The following is a 25,597-nucleotide window of genomic DNA, read 5'->3' on the forward strand; positions in this document are numbered from 1 at the left end:
TCTTTACATCTTCCGCCGCAAATTAAAGACACCCTTCTTCAGATTCTACCTTGACATAAAAGACTAACAAACTGTAGCACTTAAATTGTACTTATGATGGCTCTTATCTATAGCAAGTTGTAACCGGTTTATTTGATGATATTGCACTTTTTTGTTTGTGAGTTTGTAAGCCCTATGATTGAAATGCACTCTTTCGTCTTGGTTAAAAGCATTAGCTAAATGACATGTAATGTAATGTAAAAGAGGCTAACAGCATTACCCCAATTATGTAGCAAACCAAATATAAGAATAAATATGAAAGTGAACAACATGTGTCCCATTTAAGTAATTCATTAATGTGTCCATAACAGTCCATATGGTTTTGGTAGCACTAAATGCTAATGAATAAACTGACATAAGTATCTTGAAAAGAGAGCTGAGTGTAAATATACTTTGAGGAAATGGTTTTCTTTATTTTAATTATTTAAACTTTATTTTTAATTATTTTTACATTTAAGTGGTTTTAATCATATTGCAGCGCCGGGGTGTAGTGGGTCACTCAGCACACGCAGGCGAAAGGACGTTCTAAATGGAATCCTTTATTTGTTTCTCCAGAAGCAGATAACATACACCTGCAAGCTATCGGTACACTCCCTCGATACTCGCAGACAGCAATAACAACAACATAGAACACAAACCTGACTAGACCCCAAAAAACACGGGAACACACGCCTCCCACCCTCTCCCCAATAACTGGCCACCCCCTGTGTAGCATGAACCGCAACCCCCCCTGATTGGCCAGCGTGAGTGGAATGACGTGACCCCGTAAAGAACACACTGGTGAACAGGGTCACTACACTATGTATCTAATTATGTGAACAAGTTGCGCAATAAACTAATTTGAATCAAGTAGGTGGCAGTGAGCATGTGATCGTGTTTCCTGAGTAGGATGTACTGTCACTTTTCTGTTGGCCAATCAAACACAGTCTTGTGAGTGAAAAATGTAGAAGGGATGAAGATTGTTCTCATTCAACACAATCATTTCAACACGATGACATCTGCAGAGTTTATCTTCTACCTGACATGTTTGTTCTTGGGGAAAATGGGTGAGTTGTGTTTTAGTGACTTCAGTTTGAATCTTTTAAAGTGTGTGGCCACTCCTGATGGCATTGCTTCAGATGTGTTGATTCATAGTATCATGAAGTGTAATCGCTTCTTCTCTTGTATCGCTTCAGTTCAGACGACCGACCTGGATTCCTCCTCATCTGTTCATCAAGGGAATAGTTTTCTATCAGTTGAAACTGGGGGGAACTTGACGTTGACATGTTTTCGTGAAGCTGGTTCAGCAGCAAGGCTTCACTGGTTTAAAAACACTCTGGGACAGAAACCGAGGCTCATCTCATCCTCCTACAAGTACCCAATACCTACATTTTATCCTGAATTCAAGAATCCACGAATCACAGTGGATAATGAAAATGATCGGAACCACTTGACGATAAAAGATCTGCAAATTAATGACTCAGCTACCTACCATTGTATAAGCGGTGATGTATACAAAATGTATTTTTTAGCTACAACTACTGTCAGTGTACAGGGTTCTAGTTCAAACATCCCAACTTTAATCCATCAGTCACCATCAGAGACCATCCAGCCAGGAGGCTCTGTGACTCTTAACTGTACAGTACAAACTGGGACCTGTGATGGACAACACAATGTTTACTGGTTCAAAGACTCTGAAGAATCTCATCCAGCACTCATTTACACTGATGGAGGCAGCACTGATCAGTGTGAGAGGAAAGCCAACACACAAACACAAACCTGTGACTACAACCTGCCGATGGAGAACCTGAATCTGTCTCATGCTGGAACCTATTACTGTGCTGTTGCCTCGTGTGGACACATTCTGTTTGGAGACAGGACCAAGCGGGACTTTGAGGGTAAGTTACTTGTTTCAGCTGAGGTTGTTTTATCTTATTGGTGCTTAAAAGAGAAATGTTTCTGCCCCTCTATCTCTTTGCAGATGAGGTGGACTCTCCTTTTTTTCCTCTATTTTTCAAGTGGCGCTTTGGTATTCACCAACATCCTAGTTGTTCTTTCTGTCTTCTGTTGTTTTTTTTAGATTGCAGCATTTAATATTGTCTTATTGTAATAATCAGCTGAGTAAGATTCCTTTTGATGTATTTTTATTCAACTGTTGTATTTCCCCTTAAGACTTAAGCTGTGTAATGTCTGCTGTTTTTGTTTCTCTGCAGATGAGAAGGACTCTCGTATCTTGGTGTATTTGTTGAGTGGAGCTCTAACTTTTACCATCATCCTTAATGTCCTTCTGGTTTTCTTACTTTGCATGATGAAAGAGAAACCACTGTGAAGTTACAGGTATTGTAACAACTATTTTGTGTGTCTGACAGTGTGCGCTCACTTCACACGTTCTTATAGTGTCAGAACTTTTCTTTCTGTTTAAGAGTTTCATGCAAGATGTTCAGCTCCCTCCACACCAAATGCAGAGGTAAGATTACTGTTGTTTTATCATTCAAACAATCAGGCACAGTAGTGATTCATGACAGTTTTATTTTATATAAAGTAAAATATTGTGGTTTTTCTCTTTTTGTTAGGGTGAACGAAATGAATCAAACATCGAACATGCGGTGGTAAGACAATGGAACAACCTAGAGTTTGAATGCACATACTCAACTATAAAGCAGTAGGAGTGTAAGTTCTTCAAAGGGGTACCAAGCAGACGCTGAGGTCATTTTATCACTTTCTCTTTCTTGTGACTATGTGTTGAAGCAGCAACTGTTGCTCCTTTTTGAAAAGATGTGTTGATTCAACCTGGTACTTGGAATTGCAATTGCCTCAGACTGATTTAACTGTATTCAGAGGGAAAAGTTACTTTTCCATCAAACTCACCTTTTAGCTAAATCATTGTATGTTCATACTTGTACGTGAGAGATAACTATATATACAGGCTGTTTTATGAAGGAAAGGAAAGAAACTGGAAAAAGGGGATTATGCAGCGAACAGTTACAGGACTAAAGTAAGATGCAAGACCCTCGTCCACACTGAGTCAACATGCCTTTGGCTTTAAGATACACTGAGTCATTAAGTTAATTCATTGGATCTCTATTTGAAGGGCTTATGTTCGTCAGCTTGCTGCTGTGAGTTGTTTGCTAAACTTAAATCATGATGGTAGTTAAACCACACGCATACATAAACATTCCACGTCAGCTTATGTTTTATTGTGATGTAAGTCCTTTTGGATCCTATGTTATGAGTCAATATGAAATACCAACAATTGTTTCAAGTGTGAAATAATAACTTTTACCAATACATTTGGTAAATCTATACTGGCTCCTGTGATTGCATTTTGGGTCTTAATCCTTGTTCTCCCGTGACAAATAGTCCGCGTACTGTTGCTATGCTAACACACAAACATCACATTTGTTAGCCTCGCACCAAAGGTTTGTTGATGATTCGCTAGGAGATGGACATTCATTTATGCGTCGTCTGAAAACATCCCAGGTCTCCTAGCTAGATCTCACACCTTCTCATTCATTATGATTTCTTATTACGTGAATCGTCCACTTTGTCTAAAAGATGCCCTAAATCAACTGTAAAAGCCAGCATTGCCCTAAACTGGTCATTAGCTGCGTTTCTGGTCTTCATTTTTTTTGGCAATCGCCACAGGGTAAAAAAGATGAAATGACAAATAACGCCGCAAAATCTGTTATTTTGAGTGACATTGAACGTTCAGCGACGTAACAGGTGTAAAGTACATTAGGTGTCAATGCCGTACACCCCGTCACTCCCAACCAATCAGAATGCTTGATTTTATCTACCCGTTTTATAACATTATCTCAACTCAACAACTCAAATATCATAGTGATTTTGAAGTGTTGTACAGCCGTAAACGTTGTGTTCACTCAAATGTCTGCGGTGCTGGGGGGTTTATATGCTTTCAAAGTTTCCACAATTCAAACCAGCCCTTCATTGCTGACATCACATACACAGTGGGGACAAAGAAACCACAGAATATTCTTTGCACGCAGCTCATTGTGCACGCTGCAACAAAACGTCCGGGTTACGTATGTAACCCTAGTTCCCCGAAGGGACGGACGCTGCGTGTAATCGCAGTGGGAACGCCCTCAGCGTGACGCGTCTGAAGCATGAATGAAATCAGTCAATGGAGAGAAAGAGCGTACGGCGAGTGACGTCATCGACCAGGAAGCTATAAATATCCCCGGAGCACACAACACGCCAGCTTAAAAGTTACTGAAGCAGCGACCCAAGGGGATGCCGAGAGTATGGCAGGACACGCAGCGTCCGTCCCTTCGGGGAACTAGGGTTACATACGTAACCCGGACGTTCCCCTTCAGGGACTACCGCTGCGTGTAATTGCAGTGGGAACGCAATACCCACACCCCCATACGACCAAATCCCCGTCGTGTGTCATCAGGAGACACAAACCGACGAGAGAACCTGAGCCCCTGGAGTGGAGCTAAGGTCAAGGGAATAAAAACTGACGAAAGTGTGCGGTGAGGACCAGCCTGCCGCATCACAAACGTCCTGAAGAGAAACTCCTGAAAGAAGAGCTGTAGAGGCCGCCATACTCCTGGTGGAATGAGCCCTTACAGCCAAAGGTGGAGGCTGATGGGCCGAACCGTAAGCAAGCGAGATGGCCTCGACCACCCACTTGCTCATCCTTTGCTTAGATGCAGGGCACCCTTTCTTAGGTGACCCAAAACAGACGAACAGTTGTTCCGATCTCCTCCACAGAGAGGCTCTGTGGACATACGCATCTAAAGCCCTAACAGGGCACAGCAAATTAAGTTTCCTCTGGTCTGACGTCAGAAAAGGCGGAGGACAGAAAGCCTGCAGAGCTATAGGTCCAACCAAATTGGTTGGCACCTTAGGAACATAACCTGGTCTCGGACAGAGAAAGGCCTTAACCATACCAGGAGCAAATTCCAGACACGAGGGAGCCACCGAAAGTGCTTGAATATCACCAATCCTCTTTAGAGATGAAATAGCAAGAAGAAGGATAGTCTTAAGAGTAAGAAGCTTTTCCGAAACTTCCTCGATGGGCTCGAAAGGAGCAAGGGAGAGACCCTCTAATACGACGGCCAGATCCCAAGCTGGTACCCTTGTGCGAACTGCAGGCCTCAGCCTCAGGGTGCCACGAAGGAAGCGAGATATAAGTGGGTGTCTCCCAAGGGAACCTCCACTTGAAGGGGCGTGGTAAGCAGCTAAGGCCGCCACATACACCTTCAGTGTGGAGTGGGATAACCCTGTGGAGAGACGGTCCTGCAGAAAATCCAGCACCGTACCAACCGGGCAGTTGACTGGGTCCTGCTGGCGCTCTCCACACCAAGAGGTGAAAAGCTTCCACCTCGCGGCATATAACTTCCTCGTGGAGGGAGCTCTGGATTGGAGGATGGTCTCAACGACCTCAGCCGAGAGACCAGAATCTATGAGCTGGGCCCCCTCAGAGGCCAAGCCCACAGCCTCCATAGCTCTGGACGGGGGTGAAGGATCGACCCACTTGCCTGAGAGAGCAGATCTCTCCTGATCGGTATCTCTAGGGGAGAGCCGTCGAGGAGAGATACTAGGTCCGAAAACCATACTCGGGCCGGCCAGAACGGGGCTATAAGCAGGAGACTGAGCCCGTCCCGGCGAACCCTCTCCAGAACTCCTGGGAGCAGAGCGATCGGGGGAAAAGCGTACAGGCGTGGCTGTACCACAGTGGACAGTGTGATGTCTCTCGGGACGCAAATAGGCCTACCTCGGCACGACCGAAATGTCCCCATAGGAGCTCTACCACCTCGGGGTGAAGACTCCACTCCCCGGGCCTCGGCCCCTGCCTTGACAGGATGTCTGCCTCCTGATTCAAATACCCAGGGAGATAAATAGCTCTGAGAGAGAGAATTTTCCCCTGGGACCACAGAAGGATCTGACGTGCCAGCCTGTAAAGCGGGCGAGAACGCAGACCCCCCTGGTGGTTGATATAGGAGACCACCGATGTGTTGTCTGTCCGGACAAGAACATGGTGGCCTCTTAGGTCCCGGAGGAAATGTTTCAGGGCCTGAAACACTGCCAACATCTCTAGACAATTCATGTGCCATAGACGGTGATGGTCCTCCCACAGACCCTGAGCGGGGCGACCACTCATGATCGCCCCCCAACCCGTGAGAGAAGCATCTGTCGTTAGCATTACGCGACGACAGGAGCTCCCAACACAGGGCCTTGGGACAGAAACCAAAGATCTTTCCACATAACCAGGGCGCGATGACATCGTCGCGAACTCATGATCATGCGAAGCGGATTTCCCCTCTGGGAGAATCCTCTGGTTCTGAGCCACCACTGTAACGGTCTCATGTGCAGGAGGCCAAAAGGTATCACGTTGGACGCAGCCGCCATGAGACCAAACAGTCTCTGGAACTGTTTTACAGTGGATGACCGGCCTAGCTTGACTTGATGTACTGCGGCGAGAATCGAAGCAACACGAGCAGGTGACAATTGTGCCTGCATCGTCGTCGAATCCCACACTACACAGAGAAAAGTGGTTCTCTGTAATGGAGAAAGAACACTCTTCTTGGCGTTGAGTCTCAACCCCGACCTCTTGATGTGAGCAAGAACGACATCTCGATGCCGAACCGTCAGATGTTCCGATTGAGCTAGAACTAACCAATCGTCTATATAGTTCAGAATACGGATGCCCTGCAGCCTGAGCGGAGCTATAGCTGCATCCATACACTTCGTGAACGTGCGGGGTGACAGTGCTAGGCCAACTATCTTCTTTTCTTTTTCTCTCCCCACTGAGAAACATTGGGAAGCATTTCCCATTCCGCCAGGAACTCTACTAAGGGAACCAGCCTCTCGAGGCTGGCCTCTGGATGAACATCCCGAGTGACAGACACAGCGCCCTGTAACATACTGGCAGGAAACAGCTGGTCTGAACACTCCACTCTTTTCTCCGGGGCGACCACTCATGATCGCCCCCCAACCCGTGAGAGAAGCATCTGTCGTTAGCATTACGCGACGACAAGGAGCTCCCAACACAGGGCCTTGGGACAGAAACCAAGGATCTTTCCACATAACCAGGGCGCGATGACACCGTCGCGAACTCATGATCATGCGAAGCGGATTTCCCCACGGGGAGAATCCTCTGGTTCTGAGCCACCACTGTAACGGTCTCATGTGCAGGAGGCCAAAAAGTATCACGTTGGACGCAGCCGCCATGAGACCCAACAGTCTCTGGAACTGTTTTACAGTGGATGACCAGCCTAGCTTGACTTGATGTACTGCGGCGAGAGTCGAAGCAACACGAGCAGGTGACAATTGTGCCTGCATCGTCGTCGAATCCCACGCTACACCGAGAAAAGTGGTTGTCTGTAATGGAGAAAGAACACTCTTCTTGGCGTTGAGCCTACATCCCGAGTGACAGACACAGCGCCCTGTAACATACTGGCAGGAAACAGCTGGTCTGAACACTCCACTCTTTTCTCCGGGGCGACCACTCATGATCGCCCCCCCAACCCGTGAGAGAAGCATCCGTCGTTAGCATTACGCGACGACAAGGAGCTCCCAACACAGGGCCTTGGGACAGAAACCAAGGATCTTTCCACATAACCAGGGCGCGATGACACCGTCGCGAACTCATGATCATGCGAAGCGGATTTCCCCTCGGGGAGAATCCTCTGGTTCTGAGCCACCACTTTAACGGTCTCATGTGCAGGAGGCCAAAAAATATCACGTTGGACGCAGCCGCCATGAGACCCAACAGTCTCTGGAACTGTTTTACAGTGGATGACAGGCCTAGCTTGACTTGATGTACTGCGGCGAGAATCGAAGCAACACGAGCAGGTGACAATTGTGCCTGCATCGTCGTCGAATCCCACGCTACACCGAGAAAAGTGGTTGTCTGTAATGGAGAAAGAACACTCTTCTTGGCGTTGAGCCTACATCCCGAGTGACAGACACAGCGTCCTGTAACATACTGGCAGGAAACAGCCGGTCTGAACACTCCACAACCCTCCTCGGAGGGGTTAGGGCGTCCTCGGGAAATCGCGTCCTCGGGAAATCGCTCGCCGAGCCTCTCTACGCCCTGTGTAGGCAGGGTTAGTAGAGCAGACCCCTGAGGGCATCGGGAAAGACAGGGCACCGTGTTCTTGTGCGGTGAACTCAAGTCTCTCCCGATGGGGAACCACCCTCAGAGTCCTGACGTTCAGCCCGTCAGGACTTTTTCGACGCGGCCTTCCTGGCGACAATGACTGTCCTCAGATCAGTCCTGCCCCGAGAAGGCCGTCTCTCTAGATGGAAGAGCCGGTGCTTTTTTTTCATAAGCATTAGATTGATTCGTGTAAATTCTGCTAGAAACCGGTCTAACCCAGGTCCTTGAAACCTCATCATGAAGGTCTGGGAAGAACGGTAAGCACCGGCGAGAAGGTTGAGGTCGTGCAGACAGAAATCTATCATCAAGTTTGCTTCTAATTATAGAATCCTGTCTATCAGCTGGCCGCTCGATACTGAGCTTTTCAAAAGCGCGAGATAACACATCCATCAAACCTTCTTCATTTGCAGTATAATGTGAGACACTAGTTTCCTCTGATGCAAAACTTTCGACATCCAGATCCTCAGAACTGGATAATCTCAATTCAACATCATCATGTGCCTCCACCTGGGCAGAAGTAACTTTTAAGCTGGCGTGTTGTGTGCTCCGGGGATATTTATAGCTTCCTGGTCGATGACGTCACTCGCCGTACGCTCTTTCTCTCCATTGACTGATTTCATTCATGCTTCAGACGCGTCACGCTGAGGGCGTTCCCACTGCGATTACACGCAGCGGTAGTCCCTGAAGGGGAACCGAGTGTTTGGAAAAAAGAGCTTGTGTGTTTGTTTCAGGGCTCATAGTCTCTTCATCAAAACTACAGTTAAAAACAGTAAACCTCAAAATACAACTAAATGACCAAAAGTTGTCCAAGAGACTTATAGTCGTAAAACAGCCCTAAAACACAATAAAAGAGGTGCACCTGTACTTAAAAAAGACAAGTTAATAATGACCCAAAATTGGGCCAGCACGGGTAAGATGCTTATCAATTTAAAAGCCAAATGGCGTAAGGATATTTAAAACCCTTCAAAACGACCGTGCACAATATTAACTGGGGGGGGGGGGGGGGGGGGGCTTGGCTGCGGATGGGTGAATATAACAAACCATGCATAGTTTAAGTCTTCATCTTATAACTAGTACACTTTAATTACAACACATCATAAATGATCACAGTTCATCACACTACATCATAAGATCTAAAACAGTTCATGTGGTCCAACACAAGACATTTGCCTCACTCGGCTATCTTTCATTCAGTTGCTCATCTACTAACTGACAGGAGAAAAAACTCCCAAGAGACCCTCTTTGGGGAGAAGACTGAGAGAAATCCATAAAGGACGGCAACTAGCATCCGTCCCCAGGTATTAACATCACATTGTGACTGAATGTTAATGTGTACAGTGTTTATATGATTTACATGACTATACATTGTGTTTGATTCATATTGCATTCACTTCATCTAACTTGCTAATGTAATAACTAATATCTAACAACACACAAATTACAATTCTACACTAAACATAATAAATGCTTTATATGTCTTGACTATTATATTTAATAGTCCTGGTCTCTCCCTTCGTAGTTTCTTTGGGCAAAAAAAAATGAATTTGATGTATGTGAGCATCCTAAGTATTCTATCAGAGAACCTGCTGGTAAAAATAATACATGTGTATTCTGTTATGTATATATCTGTATAATTGATCTGCTGCTTTGTGTGTTGTCTTCTGATTTCAGATGGCTTCAGGCCTGCCTTTGCCTTGGGCCCCAAATTTCTTAAATCCGCCACTGGTGACAAGAACAGGAAGGAGCTTTTTATTGTGACCTAACAGCCTGCTGCTGATGATCTTCAGTTCAAAACTGTAACTAACACTGGATGAGTGAAGTAGTTTTTTCTGTCTCACAAAAGGAAATTCCCTTTGCAGAAATACAACGTAATAATGCAAAACCCGTTTTTAGACTCCCGAGCCTGCTCCGTTCCCCCCATCATTGTATCTCTTTCCAATGGTTAAAAAATTACCTTTAAGGCGCCGCCTATTTTCCTCCTGAGCCATTGAGAGCAGACGGGGCGTTTTGGGGGGTTGGGGTGCGGGAGTTAAGGAACAACATGTGACATTTCAGGGGATCTATGAGCAAGAATGGAATACGATATCGATGATTATGTTGTCATTACTTTAACTACCTGAAATTAAGAATGTGTTTTCATTAGCTTATCTACAAGCGGAGCTCGTCCTCTTGACAAAGGTATTAGTGTTTCACAAAGGCAGCAGTGTTTCTACAGCCATGAACCGACCGACTACACGTTGGCTCTTGAGAGATACTTTCAATATTTTACATTACCTGGAGGCAGGAACGTGCACAGACATTTTGGGGGGCAAGTGCTCAAATCAAAACAAAAGGGAACCCATCGCCAAAATGATTCATGAAACTAAAAATAATAATTAAATCAAAAACACAGTATTATATTTTTAACTTACATATTTATTTTTGTTAACAAACTAACTCAAATTTAATAAATAACTGAATAACAGGACAAAACAAGTCAAGTCAAGTCATTTTATTTTGTACAGCCCATTATCGCAAATTACAAATTTGCCTCAGAGGGCTTTACAGTCTGTACACATACAACATCCTCTGCCCCGAAACCCACCATCGGCACAGGAAAAACTCCCCAAAAAAATGAAAAAACCCTTACAAGAGGGAAAAAAGGGAAGAAACCTTAGGGAGAACGTCAGAGGAGGGATCCCACTCCCGGGATGGACAGACTACAATGGATGCCATGTGTACAGAATGAACAATGTATAATACATGCAATTCCTATGACAGAAATGATAGTAATGAAGTAGTTGTGAGTAGTAAGCCAGGCGCACAGCAGGACCACTGCAGGGGCAACCACCATCACATAGAACCACCATCCACAGAAGCCTGTGTGGAGGGAGAGCGCAGAGATTTTAGGAGAGGGTAATGTCGGTTTATGAGTAAAGTAATATGATTAATATCTAAAATAATGATGATGATGATGGCAGCAGCAGGCGTCAGCATGGCCACGGTAGGTGTCAGGACCAGGGTCCCGAAGGAACCACGATCTACGGAGACCTGATAGGGAAGAAAGCACAAAAAAAAACCTCCCGGAAAGAAGCTGAATTAGTCATGTGCATTAATAAAACGTGAATTATGGTAGAACAAGAGCGTGCAAGAGGAGCTTGGTGTGTCCTAAGAATTCCCCCGGCATTCTAAGCCTATAGCAGCTTAACTAAGGGCCCATTATCGCAAATTACAAATTTGCCTCAGAGGGCTTTACAGTCTGTACACATACAACATCCTCTGCCCCGAAACCCACCATCGGCACAGGAAAAACTCCCCCAAAAAATGAAAAAACCCTTACAAGAGGGAAAAAAGGGAAGAAACCTTAGGGAGAACGTCAGAGGAGGGATCCCACTCCCGGGATGGACAGACTAACAATGGATGCCATGTGTACAGAATGAACAATGTATAATACATGCAATTCCTATGACAGAAATGATAGTAATGAAGTAGTTGTGAGTAGTAAGCCAGGCGCACAGCAGGACCACTGCAGGGGCAACCACCATCACATAGAACCACCATCCACAGAAGCCTGTGTGGAGGGAGAGCGCAGAGATTTTAGGAGAGGGTAATGTCGGTTTATGAGTAAAGTAATATGATTAATATCTAAAATAATGATGATGATGATGGCAGCAGCAGGCGTCAGCATGGCCACGGTAGGTGTCAGGACCAGGGTCCCGAAGGAACCACGATCTACGGAGACCTGATAGGGAAGAAAGCACAAAAAAAAACCTCCCGGAAAGAAGCTGAATTAGTCATGTGCATTAATAAAACGTGAATTATGGTAGAACAAGAGCGTGCAAGAGGAGCTTGGTGTGTCCTAAGAATTCCCCCGGCATTCTAAGCCTATAGCAGCTTAACTAAGGGCTGGTCCGGACTTACCTGGCAGAATCAAAGAGGAACGTTTTAAGTTTTACTTTAAAAGAGCTGACCGAATCTGCCCCCCGGACTGAAAGTGGAACCTGGTTCCACAAAAGAGGAGCTTGATAACTGAAGGCTCTGGCCCCCAGCCTACTTTTTAAAACCATAGGAACAACAAGTAACCCAGCATCTATGGAGCGCAGTTGCCTTGTAGGGCAATACGGTGTTACAAGCTCTTGAAGATACAACGGTGCCTCACCAGCAAGTGCCTTGTAGGTGAGGAGAAGTACCTTAAAATCTATTCTTGATTTAACAGGGAGCCAGTGCAGAGAAGTTAATACAGGAGTGATATGATCCCTTTTCTTAGTTCTTGTTAATACACGTGCTGCAGCATTCTGAATCAACTGGAGAGGCTTAAGAGATTTACAAGAGCAGCCTGATAACAAAGAATTACAGTAGTCCAGTCTGGAGGTGACAAACGCATGAACTAATTTTTCTGCATCACTTTGAGACAGGAAGTTCCTGATTTTTGATATGTTACGTAGATGAAAATAGGCAGTCCTTGAAGTCTTCTTTATATGCGAGTTGAAGGTCATATCCTGGTCGAAGAGAACTCCCAGATTCCTGACGGTGCTGCTGGGTACCAGAGCAATTCCATCTATAAAAACTGTATCACGTGACAGCTGGCTTCGAAGGCGCTCTGAGCCTATCAGGATAACTTCTGTTTTTTCTGAGTTTAGCATCAGGAAGTTGCCGGTCATCCAAGTTTTGATGTCTCCAAGACATTCTTGAAGTCTAACTAACTGGTCCGTCTCTTCTGGCTTGATCGACAGATACAGTTGAGTATCATCTGCATAACAATGGAAGTTTATGCGGTGTTTCCTGATAAGATCGCCCAAAGGAAGCATATAGAGGGTAAATAAGATCGGTCCAAGTACAGAACCTTGTGGGACTCCGTGACCAACATTGGTGGTCTTTGAGGATTCACAAGGCCAAATTGTACTCAGGCAATAAGGTACGAGAGGCTGTACTTTATGATCAATAATGTTACAGTTTGAAGGTGTTGTTACTATAAATAGGAAGTTACAGTTTTTCTCAATTGTTTACACACAAATTCTGGTACTTGAGACACAATGACCACAACATGTAACTCATTCACCAACCCCTTGAACCAATTCCGCTAAACTACAAGCACAATTCCTGCTTTACACTCAAATCGCAGTTCTAAAACACACTTTTTTCAAAACACTACACACAATTCTCTGCTTTTGGCACACTTTTCATGCAGAAAATATCTTCTTTTCACAAGGAACACACTGCCATTCAAATATGCACACTGACTCATCACAAGGGCAAACACTCGTCACACAGTTTTAAAATTAGAAATCAGAGCTTTAGCATAAAAGGGCAACAGGTGGGCTCTTCAATGGAGCAATGGATGCCGCCGACGACGACGAGGAAGGCCAAGGACCGTAATCTCTGGTGAGATCTGAGCCACGTTGGTTGATCATGTGGTCAACCATGGTCTAACAATGAGGGAGGCTGGGCAAAGAGTACAGACAAATCTGAGCAGGTACACTGTATCATCCATCATCCGGACTTTCCGAAATGAGAATAGGTAAGAAATCTACTCTCACTAGAGAATTGCAGTACTGCATATCAATACAGTACTCAATGAGTACAGTAGTACAGTATTGCCTGTGGACTGTTCTATAGGACTGTAAAAATACTGTAAAGTATGTTTCAAATATTTAGGAAATGTATACCTACTTTGTATTTACAGTATTTTACTATTTGTTTGGCAGAACTGAAAGATTACCAACACAAGGTGGTCGGGAACGTGTTCTGTCTCCTGAACAGGAAACTGAAATCATAAACATGGTCCTAGAAAACATTACAGCAAATACAAAGAAAAATAATAGAAAACAATGACATATTTCAAAATATTGATAGGGTAAGCTTATCAACACTGGACCGTGTCTTGCGCATAAATCATCTCAGGATGAAGCAGGTCTACAGGGTGCCATTTGAACGCAATTCAGAAAGAGTCAAAGAATTGCGATATAACTATGTGCAAGTGAGTCCCACAATTGATGCATACTCTCAACACTGTATACAGTAAATTATACATATTTCAATATTGTAATCATAATGATTGTGCTTCACAATAGTGACCACTCCGTGTCTATTTCTGATATTGTCATGTGTGTTTCAGAGAGTCCTTGAGCTAGAGGTGGCTGCAGTGGAGCACTAGTTCATCTTCATTGATGAGGTTGGGTTCAACCTCACAAAAAGACGAAAGAGGGGAAGGAATATCATCGGCCAGCGTGCCATTGTTGAAGTCCCTGGCCAGCGCGGAGGGAACATCACAATGTGTGCAGCGATTACCCACCACGGCGTCATCCATCACCATACTACTCTTGGCCCCTACAACACCGCCCATCTGATCACATTCCTGGATGCCCTACACAACCCACTCATTCCACCAGATCAAGCAGATGGCCCAGAGCAGCTCAGGTACGTTGTCATTTGGGACAACGTAAGTTTCCACAGGGCTGCTCTGGTTTGTCACTGGTTCACTGCCCACCCACGCGTTTTAGTTGTTCATCTCCCTCCATATTCTCCATTCCTTAATCCTGTTGAGGAATTTTTTTCTGCCTGGAGATGGAAAGTGTATGACCGAAATCCACAAACGCATATACCTCTTCTCCAAGCTATGGAGGACGCATGTGGAGATATAGCAGCGGATGCTTTTCATAGCTGGAATCGCCATGCTAGGCGATATTTCCCCCGCTGCTTGGCCTGGGAAAATATTGCTTGTGAGATGGATGAGTTTCTTCATTTTGCAGGAGAATTGAGGGGTTTTTCCCATTGTGTGTGTGTTTTTTTTAAATTTGTGTGTAGAGTTCTGAGAATATGAGGCATTCTTTCAGAAAATGTGTGTAAACAATCGAGAAAAACTGTAAAAGCTGCCTTTCAGCAGAAAATAGTTGGACCCAAAATACTTTGTATATGACATTTATTTCTGTAGTCTCTCGAAAATACTGCAATGCAACAGCCACACAGCATTGTAAACATCACATTTGTTGTTTGTTTAAATAAGATAAATCAATGTTGTGCATATAAAAGAGTGACTTACATAATATCTATAAAGCTGACAACACACACATGTTGTTTTTTTTTACTGTTTTCTGACAGAGTTGAAGCATAAGCAGCTTTAAAGTCAACAGTCTGTTTGTCCGAAGCTGCAGCCGTTTGACGCTCAGCACTGCACAAGGAGGAGGAGGAGGATGGGGGGGGGGGTGGGGCGGCGGGGGCTTATGAGCGCCACGGAGCATGTCAGGGTGAAATTCTCACCAGAATTCAAATAAATGCTCCGTCCAATATCAAAACACATCTGGAGGGAATTTTTTTTTATTCTTAAATATTGATGAATGAAGAAAAGAATTGGGCTCCAGAAAAAAGGGGCACTTTTCTTGTCCAGGGCAAAAGGGCAGGTGCTTGAGCACCACAAGGGGTCTATCTGTGCACGTCCCTGCCTGGAGGCCACCGTAGTACAAAAGCGTGGAAACACCAGACAACGTGTGAATTATGTACCGCTATATGTTAAGGATGAAAAAAAGACAGTACTACCCCGATACTTCCTCTGAAGTTCAATGCACCACAGCCCTGGAAAGAGAAGAATGAGGTGTATGGGGGATAAAATGCAACATTTTAGAGGGGAATAGTTGGGGGGGGTCAACTACAGTCAGGGGGGGATTTGTGTTCATGTATCAAACCAAATATAAGAATGAGTAAGAAAGTGAACAATGTGCGTCTCATTTAAGTTACCAGTAATTAGTCCATAACAGTTTATAAAGTTTTGGTAGCACTACATGCTAATGAATAAACTGATAGAGAAGTGGAATTAATACATTTAAATGTCAAAATAATAAGGTACGGTTATTGAAATTGTTTATTTGCCACATTGTTGCCACATGTCTCTATACTGCAGCTTGAAAAGAGGGCTCAGTGTACTTGATTATATCAATAATAGAATATCAAATAAAGATGCATTGAGGAAACTACTCATATATTTGATACAAATATGAGTTACTTTTACCTTATTTCATTTGTTTTAATCATACACATCTAATAATGTGAACAAGATGCACAATAAACATATTTGACTCAATAGGAGGCAGTGAGCATGTGATGGTGTTTCCTGAGTAGGATGTACTGCCACTTTTTCTTGGCCAATCAAACACAGTCTTGTGAGTGAAAAATGTAGAAGGGATGAAGATTGTTCTCATTCAACACAATCATTTCAACACGATGACATCTGCAGAGTTTATCTTCTATCTGACATGTTTGTCTTTGGGGAAAATGGGTGAGTTGTGTTTTAGTGACTTCAGTTTGAATCATTTAAAGTGTGTGGCCACTCCTGATGGCATTGCTTCAGATGTGTTGATTCATAGTATCATGAAGTGTAATCGCTTCTTCTCTTGTATCGCTTCAGTTCAGACGACCGACCTGGATTCCTCCTCATCTGTTCATCAAGGGAATAGTTTTCTATCAGTTCAAACTGGGCGAAACTTGACGTTGACATGTTTTTATGAAGCCGGTACAGCAGCCAAGCTTTACTGGTTTAAAAACACTCTGGGACAGAAACCGAGGCTCATCTCGTCCTCCTACAGGTACACAATACCTACATTTTATGCTGAATTCAAGAATCCACGTTTCACAGTGGATACTGAAAATGATCGGAATCACTTGACGATAAAAGATCTGCAAATTAATGACTCAGCTACTTACAATTGTATAAGCGGTAATGCATACAAAATGTATTTTTTAGCTACAACTACTGTCAGTGTACAGGGTTCTAGTTCAAACATCCCAGCTTTGCTCCATCAGTCACCATCAAAGACCATCCAGCCAGGAGGCTCTGTGACTCTGAACTGTACAGTACAAACTGGGACCTGTGATGGACAACACAGTGTTTACTGGTTCAAAGACTCTGAAGAATCTCATCCAGCACTCATTTACACTGATGGAGGCAGCACTGATCAGTGTGAGAGGAAAGCCAACACACAAACACACACCTGTGACTACAACCTGCCGATGGAGAGCCTGAATCTGTCTCATGCTGGAACCTACTACTGTGTTGTTGCCTCGTGTGGACACATTATGTTTGGAGACGGGACCAAGCTGGACTTTGAGGGTAAGTTACTTGTTTCAGCAGAGGTTGTTTTATCTTATTGGTGCTTAAAAGAAACATGTTTCTGCCCCTCTATCTCTTTGCAGATGAGGTGGACTCTCCTTTCTTCGTCTATTTTTCAAGTGGCGCTTTGGTATTCAGCAACATCCTAGTTGTTTTACTGGCTCTTTCAGTGTGCATGATGAAAAAGACAGACAGCTTCCAAAGCACAGGTAACCATAGCTGTTTGTATCTGGCAGCTGGGTTTCACTTAATGCAGCTTTTTGAATTAAAGAGTGTTTTCTGTTTTAAAGAATTTAAAGATATTTCAACATATCCTGCACCCTCCACGGCAAATGCAAAGGTGAATAAAAACTATTTAACTGCTGCCTTTCAATTTAGACAGTTTTTATTTTAATTTGTTCAATCCAATTTTTTTCCTGTATATTGTTTCAAGTAATAATGATTAACTAATATGTGATTCATTACCAGGTTTACCAAAACAAAGAAATCCTGTATTACGCGGCTTTAAGTGTCCACCTGCACAACGGATCAAGAAGACAGACGGATCAGACCTGGAGTGAATGTGTTTACTACAGCGTGAAGCAGTAGAACTCGACATATGACAAGGTTTTCTCTTTTGAACTGTAATGAAGATTTTGATACAAGTTGAATATAACTAAGATTCTATATCTTCTATGTGCTCTGCAGACAGTCAAATCTGTCTATTTCTTCCATAATGTGCATATATATGATACGTATGTCTTCTCTGAGGAGTCAGAAGCAGTTATCTTCAAATTATCTATAACTTGTATCATTAAATGCTTTCCATGTTTTAACCATTATATTTAAACGCTCAGATCCAACAGCATCCAGGTCATCTGATATGTTTTGTATTCAACTTCGTTGTTTTCTATAACCAAATCAAATGTTTTTTGTATGTGAAATTGATGTCATCAATGATAATAAATAAATTGAATCACAATTTGCACTACTTGGAAGTAGAAGATTTTTTAGTGTGAGTCTTCATCTCAGGGGATCTTTACGCGTGTTCAGCAGAGAGGTCGGTTGACCCCACCCAACAAGTGGTGAAAGGAACAGGAAGGAGCTTTTTTTGTGACCGCTGCCGTTGCTGATGAATTTAGGTCAAAACACTGACTTACGCTGGAATAGTGAAGTGGTCTTTTCAGTCTCACAAGAGGAAATTTACTTTACAGCAAGGCAGCATTAAAACCAAGCAAAACCCGTTTGTTTACCCTCAACCTACAGCAGGTGAAAGGAACTGCTGGATTCCCCCCATCAGATCATATCCTTCGACAGCTTAAAAGAAATATTGTCATTAGTTTAATCACCTGAACATAAGAATCTTTTCATTAGCTTAGAATGAGTGCTTCAAATCTACAAAGGGAGCTGGTCCTAATCACAGCGTTTTTTGTGTTTCACAGCCATGTTTCTATAGTAGCACAGAACAGACCAACTAAACATTGACTCAAGAGAGATGCTTTCAAAGTGTTTACATTAGCTTGAGACTACCATATTTTCCCCCCTTAAACTTGTGCAACTGCTGTAAACTGAGCCGCCAAGTGCAAAACCATGAAAACACCAGACAACAAGTGTCCGCATATGTTAAGGAGGAAAAGAGATGGCATTACATGGTAATGAATATACAGATAAAGAACAGTGATTAATACATTTACATGTCAATATAATAAAGTAAGGTTATTGAATGTTATTTTTTATTTAGTATGTTGTTATGTCTCCATATGCAGCTGAATGTACTTGATATAATTATACCATAAAAAGATGCTTTGACAAAACTACTTATATATTCGATAGAAATACGAAGTACTTTCACCTTATTTAATTTGTTTTAATCATACATATCTAATTATGTGAACAAGTCGCGCAATAAACATATTTGACTCAATAGGTGGCAGTGAGCATGTGATGGTGTTTCCTGAGTAGGATGTACTGTCACTTTCTGTTGGCCAATCAAACACAGTCTTGTGAGTGAAAAATGTAGAAGGGATGAAGATTGTTCTCATTCAACACAATAATTTCAACACGATGACATCTGCAAAGTTTATCTTCTACCTGATATGTTTGTTCTTGGGGAAAATGGGTGAGTTGTGTTTTAGTGACTTCAGTTTGAATCTTTTAAAGTGTGTGGCCACTCCTGATGGCATTGCTTCAGATGTGTTGATTCATAGTATCATGAAGTGTAATGTCTTCTTCTCTTGTATCGCTTCAGTTCAGACGACCGACCTGGATTCCTCCTCATCTGTTCATCAAGGGAATAGTTTTCTATCAGTTGAAACTGGGGGGAACTTGACGTTGAAATGTTTTCATGAAGCCGGTTCACCAGGAACCCTTTACTGGTTTAAACACACTCTGGGACAGAAACCGAGGCTTATCTCAACCTCCTACAGGTACACAATACCTACATTTTATGCTGAATTCAAGAATCCTCGCTTCAAAGTGGTTAATGAAAATGGTCGGAATCATTTGACGATAACAGATCTGGAAATTAATGACTCTGCTACTTACAATTGCATAAGCGGTAATGAATACGAATTGGAATTCTTGGCTACAACTACTGTCAGTGTACAGGGTTCTAGTTCAAACATCCCAACTTTAATCCATCAGTCACATTCAGAGACCATCCAGCCAGGAGGCTCTGTGACTCTGAACTGTACAGTACAAACTGGGACCTGTGATGGACAACACAGTGTTTACTGGTTCAAAGACTCTGAAGAATCTCATCCAGCACTCATTTACACTGATGGAGGCAGCACTGATCAGTGTGAGAGAAAAGCCAACACACAAACACACACCTGTGACTACAACCTGCCGATGGAGAGCCTGAATCTGTCTCATGCTGGAACCTACTACTGTGCTGTTGCCTCGTGTGGACACATTCTGTTTGGAGACGGGACCAAGCGGGACTTTGAGGGTAAGTTACTTGTTTCAGCTGAGGTTGTTTTAGCTTATTGGTGCTTAATAGAGACGTGTTTCTGTCCTCTAACTCTTTGCAGATGAGGTGGACTCTCCTTTCTTCGTCTATCTTTCAAGTGGCGCTTTGGTATTCAGCAACATCCTAGTTGTTTTACTGGCTCTTTCAGTGTGCATGATGAACAAGACAGACAGCTGCCAAAGCACAGGTAACTATAGCTGTTTGTGTCCGTCAGCTTGGTTTCACTTAATACAGCTTTTTGAATTAAAGAGCTTTTTCTGTTTTTAAGAATTTCAAGATATTTCAACATATCCTGCTCCGTCCACGGCAAATGCAAAGGTGAATAAAAACTATTCAACTGCCGCCTTTCAATTTAGACCGTTTTTTTTTGTTCAATCCTATTTTTTTCCTGTATATTGTTTCAAGTAATAATGATTAACTAATATGTGATTCATTACCAGGTTTACCAAAACAAAGAAATCCTGTATTACGCGGCTTTAAGTGTCCACCTGCACAATGGATCAAGAAGACAGACGGATCAGACCTGGAGTGAATGTGTTTACTACAGCGTGAAGCAGTAGAACTCGACATATGACAAGGTTTTCTCTTTTGAACTGTAATGAAGATTTTGATACAAGTTGAATATAACTAAGATTCTATATATTCTACGTTCTCTGCAGAAAATGTCAAATCTGTCTATTTTTTCCGTGATGTGCATATATATGATACTTATTTCTTCTCTGAGGAGTCAGAAGCAGTTATCTTCAAATTATCTATAATTTTTATCAATAAATCTTTATATGTCTTAACCATTACATTTCGAAGCTTAGATCCAACAGCATCCAGGTCATCTGATATTTTTTGTATTTTTGTTTTCTATAACCAAATAAAATGTTTTTTTTTTAATGTGAAATGTCATGTCATGTCATCAATGATATTAAATAAATCGAATCACTATTTGCACTACTTGGAAGTAGTTTTTTTTACTGCTAGTATTCATCTCAGGGGCTTCGTTACATGTGTTTGGCAGAGAGGTCGGTTGACCCCACCCAACAAGTGGTGACAAGAACAGGAAGCAGCTTTCTTTTGTGACCTAAAAACCTGCTGCTGATCTTTTTAAAACTGTCATTAACACTGGACGAGCAAAGTTGTCTTTTCTCCCTTACAAGAGGAAATTGTCATTACAGCAAGGCAGCACTAAAACGTAGTAATGTTTAATCCATTTTTACACCCTCGTGGTTTCTGATCCACCTACTCACAAACCTTTACTAAAAAGAACAAGGACCCGTCCGTTTGTGGATCCTACCAGCCAATCTCAGGTCTTAATGTACACGTAAAAGCTACTGTCTTGCCGAATTCAAAACATTACGCCTTAAATTATTTCTGAAGACCACACTGGTTTTATAAAACATTCAAGAATCCAAAATTGACATTGTATACTGAAAATGATCGGAATCACTTGAACTATAACAGATAACAGATTTGCTGTTGCCTCGTGTGGACACATTATGTTTGGAGACGGGACCAAGCTGGACATTAAGGATAAGTTACTGGTTACTGAGGTTGTTTTAGCTGATTGGTGGTTAAAAGAGACATGTTTCTGTCCTCTAACTCTTTGCAGATGAGCTGGACTCTCCTTTCTTCGTCTATCTTTCAAGTGGCGCTTTGGTATTCAGCAACATCCTAGTTGTTTTACTGGCTCTTTCAGTGTGCATGATGAACAAGAAAGACAGCTGCCAAAGCACAGATAACTATTGCTGTTTGAATCTTGCAGCTTGGTTTCACTTAATGCAGCTTTTTTAATTCAAGAGCTTTTTTTGTTTTTAAGAATCTCAAGCAGGATATCCTGCTCCGTCCACGGCAAATGCAATGGTGAATAAAAGCTATTCAACTGCTGCATTAGTACCTTTCAGTTTTGTCACGTGGCGGGGAAGGCAGGACGCAAATGCAGAGATTTGTGAAAACGAAAGGACTTTAATAGTTAAATCAAAAAAAGCCTTAATCAAAAAAAGCCAAGGGGCAAAAACACAGACGAGGCCCAGGAAGTCACGGGGTAGAACATTCAACAATCAATAATGACACGACAAGGGACAAGAGACACACATGGCTTAAATACACTGGGAAGGTGCAGGTGATTGGACACAGGTGGAAACAAATCAGACAATCACAGGGGATGACAGGAAAAAAAATCAAAAATTAACAAGCCAAGGGGCAAAAACACAGACGGGAACCAGGAACTCACAGGGTAGAACATCATGTAATAATTATCAACTAATATGTGATTTATTACCAGGTTTAACAAAACAAAGAAATCCTGTACTACGCGGCTTTAAGTGTCCACCTGCACAACGGATCAAGAAGACAGACGCATGAGACCTCGAGTGAATATATTTATTACAGCATGAAGCAGTAAAACTGGAAATACAACAAGCTTTTCTCTTTTGAACCGAAATGAAGAATTTGATACAATACAATTCAAGTTGAACATGAATAAGATCATATACAGCGGGTGAAATAAGTATCGGACACGTCACCATTTTGCTCAGCAAATATATTTCAAAAGGCGCAACTGACATGAAATCTTCACCAGATGTTGGGAACAACCCAAGTAATACATACATACAAAGAAACCAACAAAGAGGTCCAGAAATAAAGTTATGCGTAATAATGGGAAATGACACAGGGAAAAAGTATTGAACTGTCACAACTTCTCCAGTGGGAACCCAAAAGCAGACATAGATGTTGATCAGGTGAATATTTATTGACAAGGGGAAGTGGTATTGCCAACGTGCAGACAGGTGAATACTGGTAATGTCTTGGTGAGGGGAAAAGGCTCAGGTTGCCAGGCGGGAGTGACGGGAATCCAGGGTGAATGACTAGAGACGGAGAAGAACAATGGGTCAGTACACAAACAACTACAAAGAGTAAGAGATCAATTCACTGTTGCGGCTTGATACGCGAGCGCACATACTGGTATGGCGAACGATCCGGCAGGGACTGGATGTCAGGTCTCTGCTTAAATGCTGTGGTGATGATGATCAGGGCCAGGTGTGTCGATTGGGCAAAGGTGGGAGCCGGCGCTGGTGATCTTGTCGTTGCTCGGCAACCGGAACAAAACAACAGACAAGCAGGATACCCTACTCAGGGAGCTGGGGTCATGACATGAACACGCTTACTGATATTTATTCAATACTTTGTACAAAAGCCTTTGTTGGTAATGACAGCTTCAAGACACCTCCTGTATGGAGAAACTAGTCGCTTGCATTGCTATGGTGTGATTTTGGCCCATTCTTCCACACAGTCTTCAAATCTTGAAGGTTCCGTGGGCCTCTTCTATGAATCTTGATCTTCAGTTATTTCCATAGATTTTCAATGGGATTTATGTCAGGTGATTGGCTGGGCCATTCTAGCAGCTATATTTTCTTTCTTTGAAACCAGTTGACAGTTTCCTTGACTGTGTGTTTGGGATAATTTTCTTGCTGAAATGTCCACCCTTGTTTCATCTTCATCATCCTTGTAGATAGCAGCAGATTTCTGTCAAGAATGTCTCTGTAAATTTGCCCTTTCATCCTTCAATTATGTGAAGTTTCCCAGTACCGTTGGCTGAAAAGCAGCCCCACACCATGATGTTCCCACATCCAAACTTCACTGTTGGTATGGTGTTTTTAGGGTGATGTGCAGTGCCATTTCTCCTCCAAACATGGTGTGTATTATGGCATCAAAACAGTTAAATGTCGCTCTCATCTGACCACACTACATTCTCCCAGTATTTCACTGGCTTTTTCAAATGTTGTGCAGCTAACTTTAATCGTGCTTCAACATGCCTTTTTTTTCTGCAGTGGAGGGTGGTGAGCGTGCATAGATGCCATGGCGGTGGAGTGCATTACTTACTGTTTTCTTTGAGACAACAGTACCTGCTAATTGCAGGTCTTTTTGAAGCTCTCCACAAGTGGTCCTTGGCTCTTGGACAACTCTTTTGATTATTATCAAACTAAGACTAAACTGGACTTTAAAAGGTAAGTCATTTCAATGAGAGGTTTTGTTATTAATTCCTCTACATATATTTTGTATTGTCTTATTGTAATAATCACCTCGGTAAGAATTATTTTGATTTTGAACTGTTGTGTCCGCCCTTAAGACTTAAGCTGTGTACTGTCTCCTGTTTTTGTTTCACTACGTATGAGGACTCTCGTATCTTGGTGTATTTCTTAAGTGGAGCTCTAACTTATACCATCATCCTTAATGTCCCGGTTTTCTTATTTTGCATGATGAACAAGAGAAACCGCTGTGAAGTTACAGGTATTGTAACAACTATTGTGTGTGGCTGGCAGTGTTCGCTCATTTTACACGTTCTTATAGTGTCAGAACTTTTCTTTCTCCTTCAGAGTCTCATGCAAGATGTTCAGCTCCCTCCACACCAAATGCAGAGGTAAGATTACTGTTCTATCGTTCAAACAATCAGGCACAGTAGTTATTCAGGACACTGTTTTATTGTCTATAAAGTAAAATAATGTGTTTTTTCTCTTTCTCTTTGTTAGGGTGAACAAAATGAATCAAACATCCAATATGCGGCGGTGAGACAAAGAAACAACCTAGAGTTTGAATGCACATACTCAACTATAAAGCAGTAGGAGTGTACGTGGTACGAAGCAGGCCTATGAGACGCTGAGGTCATTTTATCACTTTCTCTTTCTTTTGACATGTTACTTTGAACTGGAATCACCTCAGACGGATTTAACTATATTCAGAGGGGAAAAGTTACATTTCCATCAAAGTCTAAATTATTGTATTTTCGTGCTTGTATGTGAGAGATAACTATATATCCAGGCTGTTTTATGAAGGAAAGGAAAAAAACTAAGGAAGGGGTGACGTAGAGAACAGTTACAGGACTAAAATAAGATGTAAGACCCTCATCAACACTGAGTCACCATGCCTTTGGCTTTAAGATACACTGAGTCATTAAGTTAATTCATTGGATCTCTATTTGAAGGGCTTATGTTCGTCAAAACTTAAATCATGATGGTAGTTGAAAAACCACACACACACAAACATTCCTCATCAGCTGATGTTTTATTGTGATGTAAAAGTCCCTTTGGATGTTATGAGTCAATATGAAATACCAACAATTGTTTCAAGTGTGAAATGATAACTTTTACCAATACATTTGGTAAATCTATACTGGCTCCTGTCATTGCATTTTGGGTCCTAATCCTTGTTCTCCCGTCACAAATAGCATAGCAAAAGAACGAGGACTAACAGACAAACATCACGTTTGTTAGCCTCGCACCAAAGGTTTGTTGATGATTCGCTAGGAGATGGACATTCATTTATGCGTCGTCTGAAAACATCCCAGGTCTCCTAGCTAGATCTCGCACCTTCTCATTCATTATGATTTCTTATTACGTGAATCGTCTACTTTGTCTAAAAGGTGCCCTAAATCAAC

General features: G+C 42.6%; 2 protein-coding genes and 1 long non-coding RNA gene across 7 annotated transcripts; all 3 read left to right on the forward strand.

Annotated features, from left to right (window-relative positions):
* The first annotated feature begins 981 nt into the window (after positions 1 to 981).
* Positions 982 to 18,184, forward strand: LOC120822521 (uncharacterized). 5 transcript variants are annotated; one of them, XR_005712693.2, is made up of 5 exons: positions 982 to 1,085; positions 1,215 to 1,916; positions 2,232 to 2,355; positions 2,442 to 2,485; positions 2,592 to 3,321. XR_005712693.2 is itself a non-coding variant. In XM_078105686.1 (5 exons), exons 1-5 carry the CDS (start codon positions 992 to 994, stop codon positions 17,811 to 17,813), a joined length of 1,092 nt encoding a protein of 363 aa, XP_077961812.1. In that variant the 5' UTR covers positions 982 to 991; the 3' UTR covers positions 17,814 to 18,184. The 5 variants fall into 5 exon arrangements, 2 of the variants coding, with proteins under 2 accessions (XP_077961812.1, XP_040038226.2); XM_078105686.1 differs by lacking the exons at positions 2,232 to 2,355; positions 2,442 to 2,485; positions 2,592 to 3,321 and adding exons at positions 17,309 to 17,434; positions 17,516 to 17,565; positions 17,694 to 18,184; XM_040182292.2 differs by lacking the exons at positions 982 to 1,085; positions 1,215 to 1,916; positions 2,232 to 2,355; positions 2,442 to 2,485; positions 2,592 to 3,321 and adding exons at positions 16,306 to 16,394; positions 16,524 to 17,225; positions 17,309 to 17,434; positions 17,516 to 17,565; positions 17,694 to 18,184.
* A 1,021-nt stretch (positions 18,185 to 19,205) lies between these two features.
* On the forward strand, positions 19,206 to 21,120 carry LOC120822668 (uncharacterized). Its single transcript, XM_078105685.1, has 5 exons — positions 19,206 to 19,323; positions 19,453 to 20,154; positions 20,237 to 20,362; positions 20,444 to 20,493; positions 20,616 to 21,120. The coding sequence occupies exons 1-5, from the start codon at positions 19,230 to 19,232 to the stop codon at positions 20,733 to 20,735; spliced, it is 1,092 nt and encodes a 363-aa protein (XP_077961811.1). The 5' UTR covers positions 19,206 to 19,229; the 3' UTR covers positions 20,736 to 21,120.
* A 3,283-nt stretch (positions 21,121 to 24,403) lies between these two features.
* Positions 24,404 to 24,804, forward strand: LOC120822529 (uncharacterized). The gene is made up of 3 exons (XR_005712691.2): positions 24,404 to 24,453; positions 24,540 to 24,583; positions 24,693 to 24,804. It is a non-coding gene; the product is annotated as an uncharacterized LOC120822529 (long non-coding RNA).
* Positions 24,805 to 25,597: the final 793 nt, after the last annotated feature.

The sequence above is a fragment of the Gasterosteus aculeatus genome, chromosome 7 (genome assembly GCF_964276395.1).
Source record: "Gasterosteus aculeatus chromosome 7, fGasAcu3.hap1.1, whole genome shotgun sequence".
NCBI classification, from domain to species: Eukaryota; Metazoa; Chordata; class Actinopteri; order Perciformes; family Gasterosteidae; genus Gasterosteus; species Gasterosteus aculeatus.